The following is an 18,811-nucleotide window of genomic DNA, read 5'->3' on the forward strand; positions in this document are numbered from 1 at the left end:
TAGAGATACACAGTAGAAATACACATCGCACAGTAGAAATACATATCACAATAGAGATACACAGTAGAAATACACAGCACACAGTCAAAATAGACAGTAGAAATACAGAGCAGACAATAGAAATACACAGTAGAAATACACATCACAAAAGAGAAATACACAGTAGAAATACACAGCACACAGTACAAATACACTAGAAATACATAGCACACAGTCGAAATACACAGTAGAAATACTAAGCATATAATAGAAATACAGAGTAGAAATAACCATCACAGTAGAAATACACATCACAATAGAAATACACAGTAGAAATACACAGCACACAGTACAAATACACTAGAAATACATAGCACACAGTCGAAATACACAGTAGAAATACAGAGCAGACAATAGAAATACACAGTAGAAATACACATCACAATAGAAATACACAGTAGAAATACACAGCACACAGTACAAATACACTAGAAATACATAGCACACAGTCGAAATACACAGTAGAAATACAGAGCAGACAATAGAAATACACAGTAGAAATACAGAGCAGACAATAGAAATACACAGTAGAAATACAGAGCAGACAATAGAAATACACAGTCCAAATACACTTCACAGTAGAAATACACATCACAATAGAGATACACAGTAAAAATACACAGTAGAAATAAACATCGCACAGTAGAAATACACATCACAGTAGAAATACACATCACAATAGAGATACACAGTAGAAATACACAGTAGAAATAAACATCACACAGTCGAAATACACAGTAGAAATACACAGCACAGAGTCGAAATACACAGAAGAAATACAGAGCAGACAATAGAAATACACAGTAGAAATACACATCACAGTAGAAATACACATCACAATAGAAATACACAGAAGAAATACAGAGCAGACAATAGAAATACACAGTAGAAATACACATCGCAGTAGAAATACTATGGATTTCATATTTTCAACAGATCACATATCAGCACATCATTTTACACATATTATAGTGGGGCACTCAGATGTTAGAAAAATCATATTTAGATTTCAGATATTATTTTTGCATTTGTGTTGTTATGAAATAAATAATTTGTCTAAAACAGTGACTTTGAGTATTTAATTACATGTGAAATGTCCATCTAGTTCTGTTCAGTACAACATAAAGGTTCACATTTAATGCAAAGTTTTTCTAGCATGTTGAGTCAAGAGCTGGAAGTGTGATTTATTACAAGAGACAATATAACCAATTTGAAATGCGTTACTTTTATATATAATGCTTAAATACAAAAAACACTCGAAACGCACATATGTGCCCTTTAACTTCACACGCAGGCTAATAATTGAGTAAACGCTTCAGGTTTATCGATAAATCTGCATTAATTCAATCAGATTTGATATCTTGACATTGACTCAACATGAAAGAATAACTTTGCATTAAATATAGACATTATCTGACCTAACCCCTCACTGCATGTGTGTGTGTGTGTGTGTGTGTGTTTCTACAATGTTAAACATCATTAAGTAGAGCTGACACTGAGCCCACATGAAAAACACACTGATGCTGCCGTTGGTGTCTCAAGTCAGAGAGCATCATTCATCACCCGAGGGCTGAGATGTATAGCTTTAATATACATAGTTATTATACTGTAATACATGAACATGCTGACAGTGTCATCTTGCAGCCCATCACTCTCTTCACACCTTCATCATTTCTGTACTTGCATCGTACAGTCTTCCACTCATTTGCTCCATAAATGATTAATTAATTAGTAATGCCACATGAAAAGTCTTGTTCTGTGGGAGTGGGTAGATAATATAATTGTTGTATATGCTACACTCTATTAGTACAACCTTCCTGTATAGAACCACAGTGTGCATATAGTAAATCATCCCTCTGGTGTTATAATGATATCTTTTACCCGTGCAGCTGCATCATACAGTCTCTCCTCAGTCTCTCCCTACATCACACCACCGTGCACGTGTATTCACCGTAAAACGTGATGGTGGCTGTCGCATGATGGTTCGGTCTCTACACGAACCAATAACGACGCGGAACCGGGGCAGATGTGGATGGATTTGGGAATAGTGCGCTTTGCAGTTGGTTTGCGGAATTTACTGACAGCACCGAGTCCAATGGCAGCTCCGCGAAGTGGATTGTGGGTGGTGTAGTACGACAGCGGAGAGAACCATATTCGTCACGGGACAGCGGTGCGCCCGCTCCTACATGTCCCGCAATGCACTGCGGCACTGGAGCTGTGTGTATGTGAGGCAGAGAGAGCGAGAGAGGGGAAGATTTAGGAATCCGTCTGCAGACTTCAGGCTACGCTGTTACAAAAATGATGGTAAGTCCACAAACTAAAACGAAGCTATTATTAAATAATTGTCTTACTAGCTATTGAATAAGGCAGACTTGCCGTTGGTTGTTAGCCGAGTTTGCGGAACGCAGTTAGCAGCAGTGATTGCTAACAGAAAATGTAACATTAGCTAACTTAAGCTAACAAACAAGCCACTTTAGCTAGCTAGCTAGCTAATTATCGCAGTTTTAAATGGTTGTCGACAAGATGACGGTTGATAAGAAACTACAGCATGAGCTGTCGTGTATAGTAGCTAACTCGCGTAAAACTGTTATATTCTTCTATTTTCGGCCTTTGAACATTTAGCTAGCTAGCTGTCAGTCTTCAACTTTGCTCCGCTGTGTGTTCCGCCCCCCTTTTTCTGTGTCGAGGCTCCTCTTTACGGGAATCTCCTGGCTCCTGAAAAAAGACAGTGACGCTGGTTGCAGCGGATTAGAGGTCCTGGCTAGTTTCATCGGCAGATTCTGCAGCCTATTACCATATGAACTGACAGTCCGCATACCTTTCTGTTTAAATCACTATCTAGTTGAACGGGTCACTGGCTTTTGGCTGTCACTTTCTCCCACTCGCCTTTGTCTGTGTGTTGCTCCCTCCCTCTCAGCCTGTGTGTTTGAGGGTTTGCAGATGCTGGTCACTTTTTCACTGTTCCCGTCATTACATTGTTGATAAGGCCTGGTGTCAGTGCTGCTTTCAGTAAGACAGCTGTTCTGGGTTTTTTCCTGCTGCCTCAGCTGTGTGTACGTCTCAGGAGGAGGATTTCTGACTTCAACAGTGCATTCCTGTGTAGTGCAGAGATATGTTCACTTATACAATGTACTTCACAATTTTTTAAAGGCTTCTTAAAAAATACAATTACTTCTGCAAAGTTGAACTTCCTCTTTTCAGCTGAGACTGCAGACTGACTTTGTGTCAGAAAGAACTTATGTAAGTTTTGTATTTAACTCATTAACATTCATTCTCACTTTTAATCGCTGTAGGAAACATTCACATTGAGCAAAACCATACTAAAAGCAATGATAGGACATGTTTACTTACTTTGAGGAGAATTAAAGCAGTAAGGCTTCATGATATGGTAAAAAAAAAAAGTCAATGTGATAATTTTGTGATAGCAAAATGTTTTGAGACGGTTCATTTACCCATCATACACTTTCTTTTCACTGAACCAACTATTAAAATCTTGATGACGCACATCTGTTTGAGTCTGTTCTAAACAAACATGTTTTCTTACATCTGAAGAGCGAGATTTGTACGCCCTGCAGCACTACATTACTTCCTTATAACGCTGTTTTGTCACATATTTTACCTTTATCAAAAGTTTGCAGCTACTGTGAAAGGGATATTACACTCAGCCATAATACTATTTCTGTAATATTCCGATGAATTGTGCTGCTCTGTACGGCAGCTTTCAGAACACAGATACGATATTGATATAAAAACATCCTTTGACAAGAACCTGGACGGACAATATCTGATCAGAGTTTGAGGGAAACATACCACTTTCAGAGGATGTAGTTGTTCCTTACCGGTAAATTACTGACTGACTGATTTACTGACTGAACTTTAAACTTCCTGTATTCAGCCATTGCTTACTGAATATGTGCTCGGAGCTTGGACGCTTCTACAAACTATGAAAAACAATCCAGTCACACAAACTATAGCATGAAACAATCTTCCTTGCTGGAACGACTAAAGTGGAATAGTTATTGTTTGGGTGTGTTGTTGTGCCTGAAGCCAGTAAAGTAGGTCAAAGTCATCTGATCAACAACATGAACTCCACACAGTACAAGTTCCATGATTTCTCACTGCGCCTCCTCTCACGTTAAGTAGCTTTAAGCGGTACTGTAACCACTGGCAGTCATCAATATTTCTTTTGCCAAGTGTGGGTGTGTTTGTTCCCTCTCTGTTAAACCATAAAGGAAGGCAGTATGTACTTGGTTTGATCTCATCCAGGCTCCTGGAGTGCTGCTCAAATCAAATCATACAAATCATGAAATGTATTATTTTAGCACTGTGTGTCACAACATCCATCCTGACCTCTCTGCACCCCCCATGTTCCTCTCTCCTAAACCCAGGCCTAGCAGCCCAGCTAGCTGCTAGTGTTTCCTCGTGCATCTGTTTGCGTTTTGGGTTATGAGCAGCTGTAAGACGCCAAGCAGCAACAGATACTCCGGAACAGCAGCACCAGCCACCACAGCAACCACCCCCAGCAGCCCCTCCCCCCCACCAGCCGACTCCAGCAGTGGGGTAAGAAACACTACAGTCATGAAGAGAGATTTTAATCAAATACCTATATTATAGCCGTGTTGCGTGACATATTTCTGGCTGGAATTGCTCTCTTTATTTAAATAATCTTAAGGCTGAAAGTCTCCTTTCTCATCTACAGAGCAAGATGGAGGCCTCATTTGGCCCGACCTTCTCAGCCGTAGCTGCTGGAACTAAAGGTGATACACACATAATCTTGCATAATAAGTGCTTTTAGTTTGTCTGCATTTTTGTTTCTCCTTTTTGTTTGATCGTCTCTGAAATACTCCACTATTCTGGTAATTATTTTTGTTAATTTGCCTTCATATGTTTTTAGCAGAAGGGTCCAGCAGCTATAAACAGCATCGAAGAACTCCCTCCTCCTCCAGCACTCTCACCTACTCTCCCCGGGATGACGACGATGGAATGGTAAACTCTCTCACACACACATATCCTTTTACATTTAATGTTTTTCCAGCTCAGCCTAATAAATTCAAAAATCTCGAACAGATTACCATTTATTATGAAGCTTACTGAAGCTGATCATTTTTGAGGAGCATTGCAATAAAAATAAACCTGTAATGGGTTAATGAGTCTCAAACATCACATTTAGTCATCAGTTTTGTGTGAACTATAATGATGGAACAAATAAGGGAACAAAATCCCACACATTTGGATGTACTATGGTACTATTAATGTATGAATAGGGCATGACATCTCCTCTTTACTGCTTCCTCCCATCTCCTCAGCCTCCTATCGGTACTCCTCGGAGGTCTGATTCAGCCATCTCAGTCCGATCACTCCATTCAGAGTCCAACATGTCTCTGCGCTCTACATTCTCTCTACATGAAGAGGAGGAGGACACGGTATGATGCCTAGCACAAATGTATATGCAAACAGTATGTCAGGAAACATAAACATATGCTCACAAACAAATAAACATAAAAGCACAGTGGCAAGTTAGTTAAGGAACTGAAACCACTGCAAATTCTGAGCAAATACAAAAATTAGCATGTGTGTCTATGCATAGGAGCCCCAGGTGTTTGCTGAGCAGCCGTCAGTGAAGCTGTGCTGCCAGTTGTGCTGTAATGTCTTCAAGGACCCCGTCATTACCACATGTGGGGTGAGTTGAATTTGGTCCTTTCCAGCCTTTCCTTCATCCGTCCATCTTCCTCATTCTCTCTGCTCACTCTCTGAAGTTTTTCAATTAACAGTTTCTTAATTGAGATTTGCATAAATATGTGACATTTTCCTTGAAAGGCTGTGATTGATGATGCACCATAAGTAAATTATAACTGACAGTTTGCTAAACCCCTCTCCTGAGCAGCAGTTTTCCAATCATAGCTTAGCAACTGTAACTAGGCACGACACGCTTTGGATTTCCCAACATGCCGAGGCAGTGTTCATGGAGTTGTAGTGTGAGAGATACATTGCATATTACCTGTTTGGATAGTGGTTTGTATTCTCTACTTTCTACAAAGGAACAAATACTGGAGCAAAAGTATGTACAGTATATCTATTTGCTCTAACATCAGCTACAATAATTAGCATGTCCAGCTAACTAGCTTACTTTTTATAATGGCAACTCAGTATTACTTCCGTGGCCAGCAGTATTCACTATTGTGTGTAAATAAAAGTAAGTTTTGTCTGTTATGTAGTATTTCTATACCTCATGGGAGCTGCTCCTGGTTACTGTTGTGTCACAGAAACTAAAGTTGGCTACACTCCAGTAACTCAAGTCAAATGTGTTATCACAGATAGCGCAACATTCACCAAAACACACCAGTTAGTCCTTATCTTGAAAGACTATCTCTTGTAATCTTAAAAGTCAAACAAATTATTTGAAATATGAACAATAAGCAAAAATTTGTGAGATTTTACATTTTCTTTTTCATACTAATGACCTTAGCAAGTATCTCTACACTGCAACACAAGAACAATTAGGTTTTTCTCGTTTCATGTCCTTTTATATGGACCATCAGTTGGTGAGGATTTCTGGGACATGTAGCTTTAGCTTGGTAGATGGTTGATAACATATCTGTCCCCATCAGGAACATATATAAGACCCATTCACAGGCTTCTTGTTTGAAAATATGTCAGCTGGAAGCATTAAAACGTCAGCCTAAGACAGCATTTTCAATTAACTCAGAAGCTTACCTCAGCTTATAAAGTTAATAGCTAAAAACTGCCAGCGACAGGTGTCAGTACAGCCGATTAAATCGCAGGTCGCCAGCTAGAAATGAGAATCCTCCTTTTGTCTACATTTGTCTGTGTCTGAGTGCTGAGTCTGCCACAGTTATCATTGTAAACTCTATATTTGCAGCAGAAAGCTTGACAGGCATAGTAACTCTAACCAAGTGAGGTGGGGCTCAATGAATGGTCATTTGTGTTAAAACAAATGTGGAAAATTTTATGATGATCTCTTTTTCCTCCCTCCTCAGCACACCTTCTGCAGACGATGTGCCTTGACTTCAGGTAAGAGTTAAAATGTGTTGGTGCGAGTAATAGACCTGCATCATGATGGACAGTTTTACTTGTCAAACACAGGTGGCATCAATAACTAGGGCTTAATGTTGTGCTAAAAAGAAAAATTGCAGTTACATTCAATTATATAAAAGAAAATGCTGTACCAATAAAGCATCAAAATGCTTCATTTTTAATAGTGATTGATTGTGCAGCCCTACTAATAACATTAATAATATCTATATTGCATTTAAATGTGATAGTACTGTGGCTGTAGTTTATTATAACCTTCTGATCATATTTGTTCTCCTCACAGACAAGTGCCCAGTGGATGCAGCTAAGCTAACAGTTGTAGTGAACAACATTGCGGTTGCCGAGCAGATCGGAGAGCTGTTCATTCACTGTAAATACGGCTGCAGGGCCACAGGCGCAGCGGCAGCAGGGGCTGCAGCCTCCACCTCCACAGTGGCCGGGAAACCTGGAGCATACGAGGTGGACCCACTGGGCTGCCCATTCACCATCAAATTGTCTGCACGCAAGTAAGGACTATAGAGAGGAATTTCATAGGATGTTGTTCTTCCACTGCTTCCCTTTTAAATGTAGTATGACATACTGCAAAGCACCACCACATTAAATCTCCTCTCCTCACCCCAACTCATGCTGCAGAGAACATGAGGTCAGTTGTGACTACAGACCAGTCCGCTGCCCCAACAACCCCTCCTGCCCCCCGCTGCTCACCATGAACCTGGAGGCTCACCTCAAAGAATGTGAGCACATCAAGTGTCCACACTCCAAATATGGGTGAGTCCTAATAACACACAAATGCGTATATGTGCTGACACATTAACCCTCCCCCATTTCTTGTAAAGTTATACTGTTTGTCATACATTTGCAATTCATCTTTTGTTTGTTCATTTTTTTCATCTACTGTGTCTCATGAAGTCCCTGTCTTTCTTCTATTCATATATAACATGCTCCTCTACCTTCCACTAATCTGCCTCTCCTCTCCTCCCCGACAGCTGTACATTCATCGGTAATCAAGACACATATGAAACACACCTGGAGGTGTGTAAATTTGAGGGTCTGAAGGAGTTTCTGCAGCAGACTGATGACAGGTGAGCAGACACGCTTAAACTATACAGATCACAGGTGGAGCTATTGATTATAACAAATATGCCACTTGAGTTCACATTGATTGTTTTCAGTCTGTTAAGTGTTTAGCCTACTTTTCACAATTCTAATGAAGTTTTAAACGTAATTAAATACCTCTTGAACATAGTAAACATATTATTGTCTCCACCTCTGCTCTGTCTGTATGAAAACTCTGACCTTTGACCCTGTTTAGGTTCCATGAGATGCAGCTGACTCTGGCCCAGAAGGACCAAGACATTGCTTTCCTGCGCTCCATGTTAGGGAAACTATCTGAGAAGTTGGATCAGCTAGAGAAGAACCTGGAGCTCAAGTTTGGTGAGATAGTTTTACCTACTTATTCTACCCAGTGAATACATTCTTATTGATAACATAGAAGAGTAGAAGAGTGTGATTGTGTTTACACTGTGTTGGTACACCACTAATTGCCTGTTTTCATCAGATCATGTTTCAGCACTGCACTGCAACACACACATTATTTTAAGACCACACAGCTGCTGATGGATAAATATTGACAGAAATTATTGACTGAGAAAGTTTTACGACATTAATTGGCTTCCTTGTTTGAACACATCATCCTTAATGTGTTTTCAGTTGTTGTTAACTTTGCCCGTGTGTGTTTTTCAGATGTGCTGGATGAGAACCAGAGTAAACTGAGTGAGGACCTGATGGAATTTCGTCGAGATGCCTCCATGCTTAACGTAAGTGTGTTTGTGCACCTGTCAAAGAGACAGAGACAAGTGTGTATGTGAGAGTAAATGTTTGAATCAGGTGGCCAGAATAACAGGATTGGAGTAAGGTTTACTTGATATTCATTCCCTTACAAGTGAACAAATCCCCCATTTTCTTGTCTCTGTCTCTGTAGGATGAGTTGTCCCACATCAATGCAAGGCTCAACATGGGAATCCTGGGCTGTAAGTGTCTGTCCTCCTTTTTAAGATACTCTTCTTCTTCATTATTCCTCACCTCTCTTAGCAGAGGAACGCATTTGATAAAGCCTTGCAGAGAACTGGAACATGTCAAGTTTTTAATATTTTAATCATTACAGTTCTGTTGATTTGAAATGTAAAATAAAGCCCTGACTGTCTGCTCTGGCAATTCATTCCTCTTCCCCCTCGCTCCCACTCACTCCCTTCACCAACCTGTCTGTCTCTTCCTTCCTCCTTTTCCTATCTACATCCCTGTCCCTTTATAATTCTCCTACTCCAACTTCAGTTATAGTCCTCTCTTGTTTAGTTTCCAATGATAGTACATATCCAGTCTGACCCGTCTCTGTGCCTGTGTGTAGCATACGACCCCCAGCAGATCTTCAAGTGTAAGGGGACATTTGTTGGCCACCAGGGTCCCGTTTGGTGTCTGTGTGTCTACTCCACCGGGGACCTGCTCTTCTCCGGATCCTCAGACAAGACTATCAAGGTAACATCAACACACACAAAACAAATTAAAGATCATCATTAGCACTGCATCAAAAAAAAATGTTCTTGACACCCACTGTTTATGTAGCAGAGGTCCTTAAAACTCATGGATGTAGAAATCAAACTGGACTTTATAGATTTTATTTTCCATTAAGGACCTGTAGCAACACGCCTACACCAACACAACCCTAATGGGTTTTTTTTCTTTTTTGACGCAGTACTATTTTTGGTCTGAACACAGCCTTCCCCCACCTACTTCCATAGAGATTCTGATAACTTCCGCCCACAACGTTGTTTTGTATTGGAGATCTGAGTTAAGATTTGTTCTAACGGCAATAAAGTTACTCAAATGTTAGAAAAAACATTGTTGTACATGAAATGAAAAAAGGGCTAAAGTTGCACAAGTTGAGTTTTTTTTTTCTTGCCCTTTAGTAGTATGTCAATCAATCTCCCTTTACCCCTCAGGTTTGGGACACCTGCACCACCTACAAGTGTCAGAAAACCCTCGAGGGTCACGATGGCATCGTACTGGCACTGTGTATCCAGGGGTAATAAAATGGACACAATGCACATAAACAACACATTCTGTGATCATAACATGCATGTAAAGCTGGGAATGACTGGCCTTCCCCCAGACCATGACTCGATCTCTTTTTTTGTTTCCATAGAAACAAGCTATACAGTGGCTCTGCAGACTGCACCATCATCGTGAGTAGCATTCATCCCTGCTTCCTCCTTTAAGGGCAAACTTGGACAGTTTGAATTGTGAGCATCTATAGAAGTAACGTTTTTCTCTTTCTGTTGTGTGTTGCTGCTGCGTAGGTGTGGGACATCCAGACCCTGCAGAAAGTCAATACTATCCGTGCCCATGACAACCCTGTATGCACACTGGTCTCCTCCCACAACATGTTGTTCAGCGGCTCCCTCAAGGCCATTAAGGTACAGTTGTGAACATGATATATTCCAGTATATGTTGTGTCGTATCATTTTAAAAACAGAATTCAGGTTATTTCCCACTGAAGTCAAGGTTTGTTTAAAGTGCACCATCACATCAATAAGAACTCACATATACAAATCATTTAATATATCAGTGCTTTATAGGTCAGGAACAGTACTTAAAATGATCTGTAGTGTGTTAAGGAGAGAGACGAATGCATGGATCAAAATCTCAGAATCAGATGAACAGAGAAATGGACGGATTCTTACTTTATTACGGCCTTGGTGAAAAGCTATCTTGACAGAAGATTTGATGTAGTTTAATGGTTTGGATTAATCTTGCCATGTGTTACCTGCAACTTCAGCATAATGGAAGTAGACACTATTACTGATATTATATGATTACAAATATCAACTCATTGTAGCATGTACAGAAGAGAACAGGACCTAAGACTGAGCCCTGAGCTACACAGGTTATTATCAAGGCCAGGATAAGCTATGTTGTATGTTATGGAATAAGAGTAAAAGCATGGCAAAGTACTGAGGACACGCAGTAAAACTAATGAAGATTGGTCAGCAGCAAACAACTAACTTTTTCAAGCAGATTTGACATGAAAGTAAGTCAGTGAAGATAAGAAATTGGTCTGCGGTTGCTGAGCATGTGAGTCTGATTTCTTAAAAGTGGTTTAATATTTGCTGTTGCTTGTCCCGACTTCACTGCTGAGATCTGTAATAAAGAAGAGTGTAAAACTGTGGCAGAGGGGGAGAGGGGGAGAGGCAGACAGTAAGAAGTGATGGCTGTAACCTTGTCTTTGTTACTATGGTTATAAGTGAGTGAGAGAAGTGTTTGTGTGCGTGCGTGTGTGTGTGATGTCAGTCCTCTTACACAGGGACTTTCCTTTTATTACCCAACTCAACTCTGCCTCCTCCTCCTGTCACCCAGCATCTCCCTATTTCAGCTGAGTGACATCATGCACTTTACTGATTTCACCACTGTCTATTCGCCCACAGCTCGGCTCCATGCACAGCATGTGTTTGCGTATGTGTGCTGACTATTTAAAAAGGCAATGAAAGCACATTGTTATTACTCAGGCAATAATAGCAACACAATTTTTTTCCAATAGGAAACTTTTTGAGATACAAGTCAAACCAGTGCTGTTCATTTAGTTTTGATCCTCTATCCTTTTTATTAGTTCTATTCCCTTGTTAAGTTTAGTCGGTAAAAAGGGTTTTTTTTGTTTTTCATGAATTGTATTTGTGTATATGTGTGTGTGTAGGTGTGGGATATCGTGGGGACGGAGCTGAAGCTGAAGAAGGAGCTGACCGGTCTGAATCACTGGGTTAGAGCTCTGGTGGCCTCCCAGAACCACCTGTACAGTGGCTCATATCAGACCATCAAGGTAGGTGGAGGGGTGGGGAGATATTATTAGTGGATACGTATACACACAGTTCTAACTAATTTTTGATCTTTCGATGAAGTTTCAAAACATCCAATGGTTATGTTATAATGAACAATATTTCAACTTCATTTTTATTTATATTACTGGACTACAATACAAGGACTGACTAGCTCTACTCTGCAATACAGCATCAGTGCTGTTGAATTAAATGGAACTGTTAGGCCTTGGCAGAGGTTTGCACTCTGCTGAGTGCCATTCTAGTTTTTAACTGTGGCTGTTGTAATGTGAGTATTCGACTCAGATGCACTTAATCAAGTTTCAGTTTTGGATTCGAAAGTGTTGTGTTTGGCAGGTGCTCCAGATTGATCTGCCAGTGACAGATTTGAGTGGGATTTGGATGGTGGCTGTTGTTAATTTTGGAGACGGAGCATTAAAATAAAAAGCTGAAGGAAGGAAGAAGAAAAACGAACATTCATACCGGCCCCATGATTGTGCCAAGTTGCCCAAAAATACAGCTCCACATGGTTTATAGGAATGATCAGTACACAGAACACTTCTTTGACAAGTCCTCTTGGTTGGTAAATAGGTTAAAATACATGCCCTGCTGTGTGTGTGAGCAAGTGTGACTATGTAAAGCTAGGTCAAGACACTCATGTGTTGTTTAGCTATGTTTTGAGATATTATGTACATCAGCATGACCCTGAACACAATATTGGTGGTAATTAGTTGCAAGTACAGAAACCCTCCTGCTATAACTGTGGTGTGTGTGTGTGTGTGTGTGTGTGTGTGTGTGTGTGTGTGTGTGTGTGTGTGTGTGTGTGTGTGTGTGTGTGTGTGTGTGTGTGTGTGTGTGTGTGTGTGTGTGTGTGTGAGAGAGAAAGCTGTTTGGATATATTGTGGTCAGTAATTGGATTCTGTCCTCTCTATATAAAAAGGACTTTGTGTCTCTGTCTGACTGTCATCTTCATTCACTGCCTCACTGTTGAAAGTACTCTGTGTGCCTGCATGTTCATCTCTGTCTGCCTCTGTGTGTGTGTGTGTGTGTGTGTGTGTGTGTGTGTGTGTGTGTGTGTGTGTGTGTGTGTGTGTGTGTGTGTGTGTGTGTGTGTGTGTGTGTGTGTGTGTGTGTGTGTGTGTGTGTGTGTGTGTGTGTGTGTGTGTGTGTGTGTGTGTGTCCGCTGTCGTGCTAGAGTTGGTCACTAATGAATACCTCAGGGACGCTGCAGACAGATAAAGAGAAGGAGCAAAACGACAGCAAAGAGAGAGGGGTTGGTTTTGGGAATGGGGGACGTCTGTGGAAGAATGAAGAATGAGAAAAGAGAGATGAAAGGACAGATAAAGTCATTTTTATGGCGCTCATAAGTAGAGGAGTTAGTCTCTAGCCAGTGCTTAGCTGCAGAAGTCATTTAGAAAATGTTTTGCTGCAGAAATTGTGTGAGAAATGTTGCCAACATTCAGTGAAAAACATCCCTTTGAACATTTTGGCAATTAAATTACTGACACAGAAGTTACAAAGTTCCTTGAAAAGAGTTTAAACATAAAACTCTTTTTGCACTGATGTCTTTTCTAAAATGTAGAAAAAAAAATTCTTTGTTTTTGTTTTTAATGTCTGATAAGGTGGACTCATTAGCTTGCTTGTAAACTGTGGCTACCACTGTACTGTAATAAAAATAGTTGGCACTGTAATTTCCCTGTAATTAATCAGACTGCCAAGGATTATCTGTTGGTAATTTAGCATTTATTGGATAGTATAAAATAGAGAGACAGGGAGATGCCTCGTGACAAAGCTCACAGACTAGATTTGAAACCAAGATGCTACATTTTCATGGTGTGTAATTTATGAATATACCTTCAGACCAACAATATATTCATTTCAGTGAGACGGGTGAGGTGTTGGAATAAAGGGCACCAGGAAAAAATGAAACCAACATAAACAGAAAGTACTGAGTCACCCAACCAAAAGGATCATCCTGGCTGTATTTTTTTTAAACCTGCCAGTGTTTCAGTGTTCACAGCAATGTTTGTGTGCAGGGCTGAGTTGATGAGCTTCAAAACAATATTGACAATAAAGACATTTATGAAGCTGTATGAAGCTTGGCCTTATACAGCGTTTTTCTGTGTGTGTGTGTGCGTGTGTGCGTGTGTGTGAAAGAGACAGTCAGACACAGATAATATATGAAGTATATCTTCTCTGTCTCTGCTGCATTTCATGGCCTGTTTTCAGTGCTGCATTGCAATTGGCCAGCTAGACTCCTCTGTTAAGATAGCTATTGCTCCACTGTGTGTTGCCATGGAGATGAAAATTGACAACTTGCAGCTGTTGAGCAACTCACTTTTTCCACTGCTGAAAACTTGTGTATTTATCTGTCCCTTCCCCTTACTCCTTTTTAAAAGTGTATTTTTTTCAACCCAGCAGCCCTCTCTGACTCTGACTCCCCTCTCTCTCTCTGTCTGTCAGATTTGGGACATCCGGTCTCTGGAGTGTGTTCACGTCCTGCAGACCAGCGGTGGCAGCGTCTACTCCATCGCCGTCACCAACCACCACATCGTCTGTGGCACTTATGAAAACCTCATCCATGTAAGAGGGATTGCACACAAGCACACACACACACACACACACACAGGACTGACTACGTTTTTGTTTTTTGATTCTCATTTTTCTTTTCTTCATTCCTGCCTCGTGAGCAAAACCATAATGTGTTTCGCCCTCTCTCGCAAGGCACAAGGTCCTTTCTGGCTTCAGTCCTACTTGGACCACTGTTGTTTTGTTTTTTTTTATTTGCCTTTTATGCCCTTTTGAGGGTTCAGATTCTAATCACAGAGGGCTCACCCATTATTAAGCCAGTCATAAATGCACTCAAGATACACTAACGCCAGACTAAGATCTGATGTGGACCTGATGATGATTTAGCCGCCGCTTACTTCCAACTATCTTACAAGCCAAGATACTTTCTCGGACACAGACCTGTGATGTTGGTGTTTTAATGATGATTATTACGATTACGAAGGTGTTTGTGTCTTCTCTGTAGGTGTGGGACATTGAGTCCAAAGAGCAGGTGCGGACTCTGACAGGTCACGTGGGAACAGTTTATGCTCTTGCTGTCATCTCCACCCCTGACCAGACCAAAGTGTTCAGCGCCTCCTATGACCGCTCACTTCGGGTGAGGACGCACAGTGTGACTGTTTCTGTCTGTCTGTGTGTGTGCTTGTATGAGTGTGGAAACATAGAATAAATGTCACTCACTTACATGTGATGTTGTTCGTGTTTTATAATAAACATTTAAAGATGAACCCTTAAACAGTTTTATATTTAAGTATTCCTAAAATGTGTTAGTGCCAGGAAAGAGAGTGTAGCATGTGACAGTACACACTGACTCATAAAGATGTTTTATTAGCGTTAAGTATCCACTATTATTAAGTCCACTAGTATAAGTATAATGGTAAAATACTGTCCCTGTAATTTAATTTAAACCCTGGTCCCTGCGCTGAAAATGCACTGAGCTGCAAAGCTTCCTCGTCCCTGGGGAAAGTTCCTTTAGTGGAAACGGTACCAAAATCTGTCAACAGCACCTCTAAAGCTCACTGACACACATTAAATCTTATTTGATTCCTCCAAAAACTGAGGTGCAAACACAATCTTCTCATCTAACTCAGCAGCAAAGCAAATGAGCATATTACCCAGAAACAATCAACATCAACATCATGCACCAAAGAACTCAAAATGAATACAAATAAAGAATTACTCAGATGGCTGTAATTATGTTCACCTGTGACTAGTTTAGCAAGTATGGCTTATATTAAAATGTGCTCCCTTGGTATGTGAGATAAAAGCAGCAAACACAAGTTGATAGTCTTGGCTGAGGTAGCAGTGAAACTAATATCATGAGAAAAAAATACGCATCGACAAAACCTTCAGACGAGAAGGCAGAGGTTAATTTTGCATATAATATACTTGAAACAAAAAATAAGTAAAAGGTGTGTGCGTGTTATCTAGGTGTGGAGCATGGACAACATGATCTGTACCCAGACCCTGCTTAGACACCAGGGCAGTGTCACAGCTCTTGCTGTGTCCAGAGGCCGCCTCTTCTCTGGAGCTGTCGACAGCACCGTCAAGGTATGACACATCATGTCTCCATCATTTCACTCAAATCACTCATGACTAGGATATTTACTGCTTTATCCATCCAGCTTCTATAAGTGCTATGTATGTTAAATGTCTGTCCATTCATACTACAGTCTTAAGTTTAATGTATCTAACCATTGCTGGTTTTCAAAGCATCTTTATTTAATGATGATATGTAACTTATGATAGATTGTAACTTTGCTGGAGCTTCTGCAGTAATTTCTCTCTGTCTCTCTCTCAGGTGTGGACATGCTAAGCTAACAGCTTGCTCTGCAGGAGTCCAGCTGACTTCACATGACGCCATGAACGGTAACCTTTCCACATGATTTTCTCCTTCACACCCGTTACCTTGGTTGTGATCAAACGGCCACAGACCAATAATAACCGCCACCTCACAAGCAAGCTGCATCGGAACTATTTTATATAAGAGTTGCTTTTACACTCCTGTAAACACTCCTGGACACCTGGACCCCACCGTTGGGGTCGAGGCTCAGCTCGGGGTCACGCTCTCCTTAGTGACCTCATCAGCAGTGCATTATGGGGCAAAATAAGACAAGCTGCCTTACAGTTGCACCACTCTGCACCGAAACCGACGTTGACTGGACGCTACATCCCCGTAATCAGAGCAGGAAGCAGAGAGTTTTTTTTAAACTCGAGATGGTCCTGCCTACTCCCTGTGGACACTCCTGCCATTTAAGAACTGTACTGATGATGCCTAATGCATACTGTTCAGATAAGTCAAAGGGCTGGTTTCACAAACGTTGAGTGACACCACACTCACTACAAATGTATTTATGTTATCCCAGAATGTACCGGAACAAAGATGAGACATGCAAAGTGGGATGAGATTGTTTAATGCATATGAAGTAGCAACAGTTTTTTTTTTTTTTTTTTACAATGTATGTACACTCCGGCCCAGAAATCCTATTCTCACATACTACCATTTGCTCTCATCGTTTTCAAAGACGTACTGTATATCTATGTGTCCTACTGTTAAAGTGCACGGATCTGAGCAGCGACAGAAAAGGCAGAGAACTCAGTTATAACAACTCCAAATACTTTTTATTTGACTCTCAACCTCAACTTAAGACTGTATCATGTAAGACATTGGCTAAACAGGTGTGATAGAAAATGTGTTCAGGACGAACAGAGATCTTCACCGGGACACATCTAGGATGAAAGGCCTTCTGTACTCATGTATGTATAACTTCCACTTTGCAAATGAAAAACTGAACCGAGCACTGACGACACAGGAGTGCGTCTTCATTCATGCTGTAGCTATAGTTACTATTATTATTATTATTACTATTACTGGGTGGCTAATTAGACAGAGACCTGTGTAAAATATGACCTGTTAAAATCTGAAATGATGCAGTAAATTGATTATCAACGGGGAAACCATTCCTATTTATTCCCTGATAATGCTACATTGAGAACAACAAATCCTTACTGAAATAAGAAGAAGGGGAGCTAATAGCTGTTAGCAGCCGGTGGGCAGCAGAGAACTGAGGTGTTCTTGGCTAACGCAGCAAACAGCTAACAGAGCTGATAGAGCTGGCAGCTACACACACAGCAGGACTGAGAGTTTGTGGTCAGAGGAACATGCGTTAAACAGTGAGCAGCAGTTAAATGTGACAGAACAACAAATTTGCACTAAAACGGTGTAGTGAAGTACTTCATCTGAGTACATTTTGGAGGTAAAAGTACTTATGTGAAAGCTGTCAATCAGACTCTCACATTGGCCAAAAAACTGTACCAAGGCTGCATGTGAAAAACACATTGGTGTGCGTTACATCATCTAACATGAATGAGATTTCATTGCACATCTGAATGAAGTGTCCCTGCACTCTCACCCAGCAAGTGCATTGATCATAACATTGGTTGAGTAGCATTAAAAATTAACTGAAGTCTTTTCCTCTTCCTTAGCAGAGGATGTCCAGAGGAAGAGGGTTTGTCTCTTAACGCTGCATTTCAGTTCTAGATGGAAAAAGTGTGCACGTCAGCACGGACGGACGCAGGTGTAATAACACATTTCCTCCCTGCTCGTTCATTGTGGTGTCACCCAGCCGAGCTCTGTGAAACCAGCCTTTATAAACCACCTTTTAATAAGTAAAGACTTTAAAGAGAATAACAGATCTATAGATTTCCTGAGTTTTTTTATTAGTGCCATGATAGAGCTGTATTGAGAGCCACTCCACGGTTGTACAGTTGTGTAAAATAAGAGATAGTGCCGAGCCTGGACACGTGCCCATGAGAATGACTCACACTGGCCTAAATAACAGAGGGACAGGGAGAGAGGAAGACGGTCCGCGTGCATGTATGTCTTTGTTATTGTGTCTATGTGAGTGTGTTTCAATGAGTGCCATATGTGTGGATGAAAAGTGAGGACAGACTGTAATGATGTGTCTTTTTCTTCCCTCTTCCTGTCTCCCCCTCCTCTCCGATCTCTAACCTCAGCTGGTTAGAATAAACATAACTTAATACTGATTGTTGTTCTATGACTGTAACACTCCACAGACTTGTAGTGAAGGCAAGCAGTCGATTGTGTGTAATTAACCTTAAAACTCCCAGAGGCCAAAGCAGAGAAAGTGCCATTGAGCTAAAGTAAAGTCCTGCTTTCCTAAATGATGTTTCAGGACCCATATTGGGTTGAAAAATGACTAAATATGCCTGGGAGGGTAGTTTTAATTTCATGACATCATCTACATCCAAGTTTAGTCACATGGGCT

At 40.8% G+C, this 18,811-nt stretch overlaps 1 protein-coding gene across 2 annotated transcripts; it reads left to right on the forward strand.

Moving 5' to 3' along the window:
• Positions 1-2,239: 2,239 nt before the first annotated feature.
• Positions 2,240-17,321, forward strand: traf7 (TNF receptor-associated factor 7). 2 transcript variants are annotated; one of them, XM_073494611.1, is made up of 22 exons: positions 2,240-2,343; positions 4,428-4,599; positions 4,739-4,796; positions 4,937-5,025; positions 5,346-5,462; positions 5,627-5,719; positions 7,038-7,071; positions 7,376-7,598; positions 7,726-7,860; positions 8,079-8,174; positions 8,405-8,526; positions 8,836-8,909; positions 9,074-9,122; positions 9,497-9,624; positions 10,089-10,171; positions 10,292-10,331; positions 10,446-10,562; positions 11,837-11,959; positions 14,418-14,537; positions 14,989-15,120; positions 15,954-16,073; positions 16,324-17,321. In XM_073494611.1, the coding sequence occupies exons 2-22, from the start codon at positions 4,486-4,488 to the stop codon at positions 16,336-16,338; spliced, it is 2,082 nt and encodes a 693-aa protein (XP_073350712.1). In that variant the 5' UTR covers positions 2,240-2,343; positions 4,428-4,485; the 3' UTR covers positions 16,339-17,321. The 2 variants fall into 2 exon arrangements, with proteins under 2 accessions (XP_073350712.1, XP_073350710.1); XM_073494609.1 differs by having other exon boundaries at positions 2,275-2,343; positions 4,934-5,025; positions 16,324-16,411.
• The last annotated feature ends 1,490 nt before the right edge of the window (positions 17,322-18,811 follow it).

Source organism: Pagrus major, chromosome 23 (genome assembly GCF_040436345.1).
Source record: "Pagrus major chromosome 23, Pma_NU_1.0".
Lineage (NCBI taxonomy): Eukaryota > Metazoa > Chordata > Actinopteri > Spariformes > Sparidae > Pagrus > Pagrus major.